Source organism: Diabrotica undecimpunctata, chromosome 4, assembly GCF_040954645.1.
Source record: "Diabrotica undecimpunctata isolate CICGRU chromosome 4, icDiaUnde3, whole genome shotgun sequence".
Lineage (NCBI taxonomy): Eukaryota > Metazoa > Arthropoda > Insecta > Coleoptera > Chrysomelidae > Diabrotica > Diabrotica undecimpunctata.
Window position 1 is genome coordinate 95,492,236 of NC_092806.1, and position 9,284 is coordinate 95,501,519.

The following is a 9,284-nucleotide window of genomic DNA, read 5'->3' on the forward strand; positions in this document are numbered from 1 at the left end:
AACGGCTATATTAGTATCGGACAAAATTGCGGTCAGTCTTAGACTCCATAGACTACTAAATGATAGAGTAGCAATGCTGAAATTAAAAACAACCCATAGAAACCTAAATGTTATTCAGGTCTATGCTCCAACAAGTGACAAATCAGAGGAAGAAATTGAAAACTTTTATAACAATATAGATGAAGTAACGCGATTGACAGAAAAAGGCGAGATAACGATGTTAATGGATGACTTTAACGCCAAAGTTGGTCGTGGTACTAAAGGAGACAACATAGGAACATACGGTCTCGATACCAGAAACAATAGGGGAGATATACTAGTACAATTCTGCTAACAACCCATTAGTCAACACCTTTTTCAAACAACATCCTAGAAGCCTATACACTTGGAAATCATTTGCAGAGAGAAAAGAGAAAATTGTTAGAAATTAAATTGACTTCATTTTGCTCGATAACAACTTCACGAACTACATAAAATCTACTAAAATATATCCTGGAGCTGACTGATCATAATCCAGTTATAATGGATTTTAGACTAAAAAGTTTTCTTAAAGTTAAAAGGGAAAATGTGTCAACAAAAATAGACATCTCACAACTGAAGAACATTGAAAAGAAAACTATAGTATCAAAGTTGTGAAAGAAATATAAACGCTAGAGAACTAGAGAATTTGGTACAGACAGACGTTGAAGTAACACGGACTGCTCTAAAAACGAAAATAACAAAGATACAAGAAGATGACATCGGGTTCACCAAAAAACAACAGAAAACAAGAATAGATAACGCAAAAGGTCATGGACCTTATGGACGTAAGACGAAAACATAAAATAAACCCAATGAGTCACTAAAATCGTTAGAAAAAAGTGCAAAGAAGCTAAAGAAATTTGGATGTCAACCAAATGTCTAGAAATTAAACAACTTCCGGAAAGATCTTCTTCTTCTTCTTAGTCGTTAACCTGATGCAGGTATCGTGATATCATGAAGCTATTAGCTAAATTTCCCAATGTTCCTCCACGTTTTTCTATCTTCTGCCATTCTAGCACATTCTGACAATGAAGCGCCAATGGTAGCAACAATATGGTCCGTGTATCGTGTGGGAGATCTACCTCTATTTCTTTTGCCTTCTACTTTTCCCTGAATGGTAAGTTTTTCAAGACCATTTCTTCGAAGCACATGTCCAAAATAGCTTATTATTTGTTCTGATATTTGTGTTCTCAGTCTATTCTTTATGTTTAGCTGATCCAGTATGGATTCATTTGTTCTTCGGGCCACCCATGGTATTCTCAGCATTCGTCTCCAGCAGTACATCTCAAATACATCTATGTTCTTTTTGTCTTTCTCAGTAAGGGTCCAGCATTCCGATGCATAAGTAAAAACTGGAAAAACTAGACTTCTTACTAGTCTCATTTTTGTATCGGTAGTTATTTCATGGCTTTTCCAAATTTTTGTTAATTTTGCCATAGCGCTTTTTGCGATTGCTGACCGCCGCTTTATTTCTTCAGTACAGCCTCCTTTGTTGGTTATTAATGAGCCCAAATACACAAATTTATCTACAACAGCGATATAGTTTATCATGACCAGATGATTTTGATTGTTGTTAGCTCTGTCAATTATCATGATTCTCGTTTTATCTCTGTTTATTTTAAGGCCCATCGTTAAGCTTACGTCTTCTATCCGTTGTAGGAGGTGAATCAATTCAGCTTCAGAACTAGCGAGGATAGTAGTATCATCTGCATATCTCAAGTTGCAAATCTTCTTCCCGCCAATGGTGATGCCACCGTTCCAGTTCTCAGTAGCTTTCCGCATTATCCATTCACCATAAATGTTAAATAGAATTGGGCTTCGTATGCAGCCTTGTCTCACGCCCTTTGTGACCCTGAAACTATCGGTTAGTTCCCCATTTATTCTAACTCTGGCATAATTGTTATTGTACAGGCTTTTAATTAGCAGTACCAGATGATTGGGGACTCCCATTTCAGACAAAACCTGCCACATTTTACTCCAGTTGACCAAATCGAAAGCTTTACTATAATCTATGAAGCACAAATATGTTGTGATGTTGAATTCTCTGGATTTTTCTACAATCTGCCGTACGTTTAAAATTTTTTTTTAGTACCACGTCCGGGGACGAAACCTGCTTGTTCCTCCGCAATGTTAGGTAGTAAAAAGGGCTTTATCCTCTCGAGATAGATACGGAAAGATATGACACCTTTAATGTCCATAAAAAAGTGAAAGAAAGGACAGGTAGACACACAAAGAGACAAGAAACAATCTTAAGACATAATAATAACGAGATAATTATAGGTACAGAAGACAAACTGGAGAGATTGAAAAAAAATATATTCTGACACTTTTTAACGATGATAGACCTAGTTCTCCACTATCCACGGATGATTGAATAAATGAAAAAGGTCCAAAAATAGCAAAATAAAGAAGTTCTTTATGCATTAAAAGCTCAGAAGAACGGAAAAGCCAACGGTCCAGATAATATCAATGTCTAAATACTTAAATTAATTGCAGACATTCGTAACATTACAAAAAAATCCAATGTCTCACACTGCGATAACTATCGAATACTAAGCATGATGTCTTATGTCCTTAAAACTTTTCTCAGAATCATTACACTAATTTACAAGAAGTATGAATTTCAGATGAGTGACACTCAATTCGGATTTCGAAGTGGACTGGGAACACGAGAAGCTCTTTTTGCCTTAAATGTGTTAACATACCGATACAGAGATATGAATGTAGATGTATATGCATGTTTTATTAATTATCGAAAAGTATTTAACTGCGATAACCATCAAAAGATGATTGAAATTCTGAGAACAACTGAAATTGACGAACAAGACTTCCGAATTATCTCAGAACTATATTGGCACCAAACGGCAACAATTGAAATAGAGCACACAACATCCGAAGATATACGAATCCGACAACGAGTGCGACAAGGTTGTGTCTTATCACCGCTATTATTTAATCTGTATTAGGAATTCTATATTCAGAAAAGCATTAGACGAGGTTCAAGGTGGAATCAAAATTAACGGAACCAGCATAGACAACATCAGGTACGCTGATGATACCGTCCCAATAGCAAGCAACGCACAACAATTACAAAATTTAATAAATGCGGTAGTTCGTCATAGTGAAATGTTCGGTTTACATCTAAATGTTTCCAAAACTAAAATTCTAGTATTTTCAAAGATACCAACAAATGTACATTTGTATGCCAAGAGAAAAATAATCTAACACTTAACGTCCATAAAATATTTTGGAGCAAATATCAACAGCCAGTGTAATCCAAAAAACAAATCCTATCAAGAATCGAACAAGCGAGGAAAACACTCATGAACATGAAAACATTTTCTACAAGATCAGACCTTAGTTTAGAGCTCAGAATTTGAATCATCAAATGTTACGTTTTCTTTGTTTTGCTGTATGGCTGTGAAAGTTGAACAATGGACTCTGAAATAGAAAAAAGAATAGATGCATTTGAAATGTATATATACAGACGGATGCTGAGAATTCCATGGATACAAAAAGTTACCAATGGTGAGGTATTTCGGTACATAAGTAAACAAAAAGGATTACATAATTAAAAAGAGAAAAATACTATACTTGAGTTATGTGTTGAGATGAAAGATATGAATTACTCCAAATCATATTGGAAGTTAAAGTTCAGAGCAAAAGATTAGTTGGAAGACGCCAGAACTGGTGGCTGAAAGACCTGAGGAGATGGTTTAGCCGCTCATCCACAGAAATCTTTCGTGCAGCAGATTCAAAAGCTACAATTGCCATTTGGATTTCCAACTTTCAAAAAGAGACGGCGCAATAAGAAGAATTATTTAGAAATTTTTTTGGCTGATAGATTAGCAGATAGATTTGGCAATCCTTAAGCACAGAATAAATAACAATCGTTTATTATTCTGTGCCTTAAGCCACCAATTGTCAGATTGCAATAGTTCTTTGCAATTAATCTCGAAAGGGACAAATATTTACTCGTTATTATTTTTTTTTAAATTGCCGAATTCATAAAATTTTATAATCAAAATGAACTTTTTAAAGGCTTTTAAAGGCTTTAATTTGAAGCATACAACATATGCATTATAAAAACATGCCAACACTGCTGAACCGAAAAATTTTGTTCCATGGTTGACATTTGCGGCTTAAATCAGCTTATACTTTCGATAAGGTTAACTGTTAACCTCTGTGGCCTATTTGCGAGAAGCAAAGTAGTCTGGGCACATTTTAAACCGTTTTATTGATTTATTGACAATAAACTACATACTAAAAACAGGTAAGATCACAGACGGTTGGCATAGGCATGTTCTTCCTGCACATGTTGGGCCGCTGGAATATATGCTGGTTTGAGTCGATCCATGGAAATTCGCTGAGGAATATTTTGGACATTCACAGTTAAAAACTTATCAGTTCGTTCTAACACTCTAAACAGGCCGGTATAGGTAGGTGTAAGAGGAGGCTTCACTTTATCGGTCCGCACAAACACATGACTAATAGTCTGTAGATCTGGATGGACAAAGGCAGTACGGGCTGAGTGGTTGCTCGTCGGTACAGGACGCAATGCTCCCATGGTCTCACGTAGTCGTTGGACAAAACTTTGCTCGTCGGGTGTAGCAGCACTAGGGACAAGTAGCTGTCCGGGGAAACTCACTCTACCATACACTAACTCGGAGGCTGTACATGCAATGTCTTGTTTGAAAGTGTTTCGAAGGCTTAGCATGACCAGAGGGAGGGCTTTAATCCACGATACTGTGTCCGCGGCGATGAGAGCAGCCTTGAGCGTTCGGTGAAAACGTTCAATACATCCGTTTGACTGCCAAACGCAGACGCCAAATCGGGATATCCATCCCTCAAGGAGCTTCTGCGCGACAACTTCGGTTGTAATCTCCGAGGTAGGTATGGCCTCTGGACATCTTGTGAAATGGTCGATGATTGTGAGCAGGTATCGAAAGTTCTGATTTGCTGGAAGTGGGCCCACGATGTCGATATGTATGTGTGCGAATCGATCGTCTGGCATTCCTACGGCTATCAGGTGTAATAGGGTGACATTGGATGCACTCTCGTGACCACTGCTTGACTTGGCGATTTATGTTATGCCACACAAAACGTTCAGCAATCATTTGTAATGTAGCAGCATGCCCTGAGAGGGACTGCATGTCGAACTTCAGGAAAACATCTCTTTGGAACATAGCTGGCACATAAACTCGTATACGACCATTATGGACTGAACGATAAATAGGTCGCTGACTATCTGGAAGAACTATGCTTTGAAGTTGTAAGGAACTGGCAGGTTCTTTCAGGGTCTGTTGAAGACCCTCATCTGTGGTCTTAGCTTCGGATAGCCAGTCATAGTCAATGGTAATGGGTGTTGTGATAGCGTCTACTTCAGGTCGTGAGAGACAATTGGCAACGATATTGGCTGCGCTCTTTATATGTCGAATTTAGGTCGAGAATTGGCCAATAAATTCTAGTTGACGTATCTGTCGTGGAGACATCCGCTCATGTCTCTGTTGGAAGGCAAACGTTAAAGGCTTGTGATCAATATAAATGGTAAACGGCATGCCCTCAAGAGAATGGCAGAAGTGATGTATGCCACTGAATATGGCAAGCAACTCTCGGTCATAAGTGCTGTAGTTTCGCTCTGTCCTAGAAAACTTTCGAGAGAAGAAAGCGATGGGCTGTAGGTGTTCACCTATAAGCTGTTGCAAAACACAGCCGATGGCAGCATCCGAGGCATCAACTGACATATTTAATTGGGCATTTGGTGCTGGAAAGACCAATTCAGTCGACGCGGCCAAGAGTTCTTTGATCTTGGTGAAAGCTGCTGCGGCTGCTGGTGTTGATGTTAGTTCTTGCTGCTTTTTCTTTTGCTGAGACAATAACTTCGTTAGTGGCATTAGCTCATTGGCAGCATTAGGCAGCATGCTCATTGGCATCTGTAGAAATTGTGCATACCCATAAATCGTCGTAGCTGTTGATAGGTCGTAGGTTGTGGAAACTTGCGAATTGCGCTAACTTTAGCCGGCAATGGACGAACGCCAGTTGGGGATACCGTGGCACCCAGGAAGTTTACTTAACGTTTACGGAATTTTGATTTATCCTTGTTGATTTGGAGTCCATTTGCTTCGAGAATCCGAAGTACTGATGCCAGGTGTTGCTTATGTTCAGTCTCAGTCTCTGAGGCAACCAAAATATAGTCAATGTATACATACACATATGAGCATTCTCGAAAAAGGTGATCGAGGTATCTCTGGAACGTCTGTTCAGCATTTCTCAAACAGAACGGCATCCGGACGAACTCGTACAACCCAAAGGGGGTTATTACAGCCGTCTCTTGGACATCCTTTGGGTGGACTGGAATTTGGTAAAATGCATGTACCAAATCGATGCAAGAGAAAATTTTCTTACCATGTAGCTGGTTAGCAAAATCCTGGATGTGCGGTATCGGGTAGCGATCTGGTTTCGTCATGGCATTTAAACGGCGGAAATCTCCACAGGCACGTCATCGTCCATTGGACTTCTGAACTAAGTGAAGCGGGCTGGCCCAAGATGACTTTGATGGTCGGATAATGCCTGCCTGCATCAGCTCGTTGAATTCTGCTCGTGCAGCTTAAAGACGGTCTGGTGGAAGTCTTCGTGATTTAGAGAAAACTGGTGTACCTCGAGTCTCAATATAGTGCTGGACTCTTTTAGTGTCCTCTAGTATAGCAACAGTTGGACGATCATAAGGATGGGCAGAGGATAAGCCTACTTCTGGCACCCTAAGATGACAAGACACACAGGTAATACTGCTTGACATACTTGGACTTACTAGTTGTTTGTTTCTCATGTCTACACTAATGCCATGGTACGTCAAAAAATCGGCTCCTAGTATGGGTGTGGTGACATCTGCGACTACAAATGTCCATGTTACAGGTTGGGCTAGACCAAGGTATAGTGTGAGCTGTTTCTGACCATATGTTTGGATGCACGATCCGGTGGCAGAATACATGCATACAGTGCTGAGCTGAGTCGCAGTGCAGATTTTACGTGGAAGCACACTTAGGTCTGCCCCTGTATCAATAAGGAACTGAAGTTGAAGAGCACTGTCGGTAATGAAGAGAGGTCGTGGTATGTGAGGGGCTGCGGTTACCGCCATTACTGTGCCCTTTGATCGTTTTTTGTAAAATTGCAGGGTGGTCTACATGTCTTTGCTTGTGCACCAAATCTTCGATGGTAGTAACACTGTTTGTCAGATGATGACTTGGTACTCTTGACCATTTAAATATGTTGCCCTTCTTCAGCTACAGTTAATCTGTTGGATAAAGTATCCACTTGGTCACTCTCCAGTGCAGCCCCTGTTTTGTCTAAGGTAGAGCTTTCGGTAACAACCATGACTCGAAAACTGGAGCACCGGAGGTACGTATCGGCTTTCTTAGCAAGTTCTTCTAGGTCTCCATCAAGAATAGATATAACGCTTCGAACTGAAGGTGGTAGGCGGTCCAACCAAAAATTTTTGAGAACTTGCGTACTAATGCTATACATGGCCAAAGCTTGCATTCGATGGAATAGTTGAGTGGGTTTTAGGTCACCCATAGTGAATTCCATCAATTTGTTGATCTTTTCATCTAAGCTGGTGCCATACCTGTCGAGAAGTCGGGCTTTTAGTTGTATATAGTCATTGCCAGCAATGGAATTCTTTTCTATGTCTGCCACTTCTATAAGTACTTCACTGCTTAAACTAGCAACAGTATGGTCGGATTTACAGTGGTCAGTTGTGATTTTGGCTTCGAAACTGCGCTTCCAGCCGGAGAAACCATAGTTCTGGTTCAGTGGGTCAAAACTCTGGCGTTTTGATGCCTAGTCGTGCAATTAATGAGTGATCATCGCCTTCGCACGGTGTAAAGCTGGATTTATAGTTTGACAAACTGAAGACGTACCAAACTGACTGTAAATATTATTTCAATTGATAAATCGACGGAGTGGAATTTTTGCGCATTGGTAGAAACAGTGGCTAGAGTTGGTGGCCATGATGCTATAATATCCTTTTATTATTATTTTATAAATTCTTAATGTCCATTGTAACAAATAATCAACAAAATCAAAATTCGAATATGTTGATAAGCAACTTTACAAAATGATGGGTGGGCCACACAGTTCACTTTGATTGACAGCACAAAATTCTTTCTTTTGATTGGCCAGACGCAAGTAACGCACTGTAAAAGATAAAAGTTGGCCAAATCTTCCGTTGCAGTGCGTTTCACTTACGTTCCGTCAAGCGTTTACGTTCATTTATAAATAAGAGTACACAAAATTCTATGTTGATCTTTTTCCAGTGCGTCTACGTTTACAGTCCGTCAAACTATAAATCCAGCTTAATATTCATATTATTTGGCATTTTTTGGTCGGTGTTCGTCATAGTTGTGTATAAAACGTTGTACTTTTTGTACGTTGTAGTTTTTTTTTCTCGGGGTCACCAATGTGGCCTGTTTGCGGGAAGCAAAGTAGTCTGGGCACACTTTAAACTGTTTGATTTATTAACAATAAACTACATACTGAAAACAAGTAAGAAAACTGTAAGAGTTGTTTTCGTTGTTACCTCGTGGTGTGATCGCGTTCTGACAATCATCAGCTGGCTCTGATCTCCATCGACGTTCCCTCACTTCGCTAGCACAGGCAACCCATGTGTGGCTTGAGGTTAACTGTCAATCTGCCACACCTTTTATAGGCCAGTCCAACGAGCTGTCAAATTAAATCCAATATGGTGTCTGGAGGGCAAACAAACTGTTGAGCCGTATTGAAAGTTAATAGTGTTTTCAAATAATTATATAAATTGTGAGTTAAATTATCAGTTCAGTGATTGGAAAACGGAAATAAACGGCTTAAAAAATATTTAATATTTAAAGCTTAGGACTTCTTCAAAAAAAACTTCTGTTGTGAAACTGAAAAATTAGTTTAAAAGGTTTGTTTACATATTCTTTAAATTAAATTGAATGTGAATATGTATTAAATTTTTAGGTAGCAAATATATCAATCGTTTGCTTTATTGTGGGATGCTCCAACAGATCTAACAGGAATCATATGGAGGTATTTTAGGATGCCGACAGTCCCTTTTAAAAGGTTTCAGCAAGATGATGAAACCGTAAGGTTGGTTCAGCAAAGAAGTGCAGTCTGTTAATAAATATTTATTATCAACAAACTAAAGTTAAATGTGTTAAAGACGAAGGCTATGATAATAACAACTAAATACAAATAAGTTAAATGTACTACATGGTAGTTGACATTAT

General features: G+C 39.1%; 1 protein-coding gene across 1 annotated transcript; it reads right to left on the reverse strand.

The window, feature by feature from the left end:
• Positions 1–6,628: 6,628 nt before the first annotated feature.
• On the reverse strand, positions 6,629–7,156 carry LOC140438827 (uncharacterized). The gene has a single exon (XM_072528471.1). It carries the CDS (start codon positions 7,154–7,156, stop codon positions 6,629–6,631), a length of 528 nt encoding a protein of 175 aa, XP_072384572.1.
• Positions 7,157–9,284: the final 2,128 nt, after the last annotated feature.

Coding starts and splice junctions, on each gene's coding strand:
- LOC140438827 (XM_072528471.1), bottom strand. CDS start 7,156: ATGGCGGTAACCGCAGCCCCTCACATACCACGACCTCTCTTCATTACC.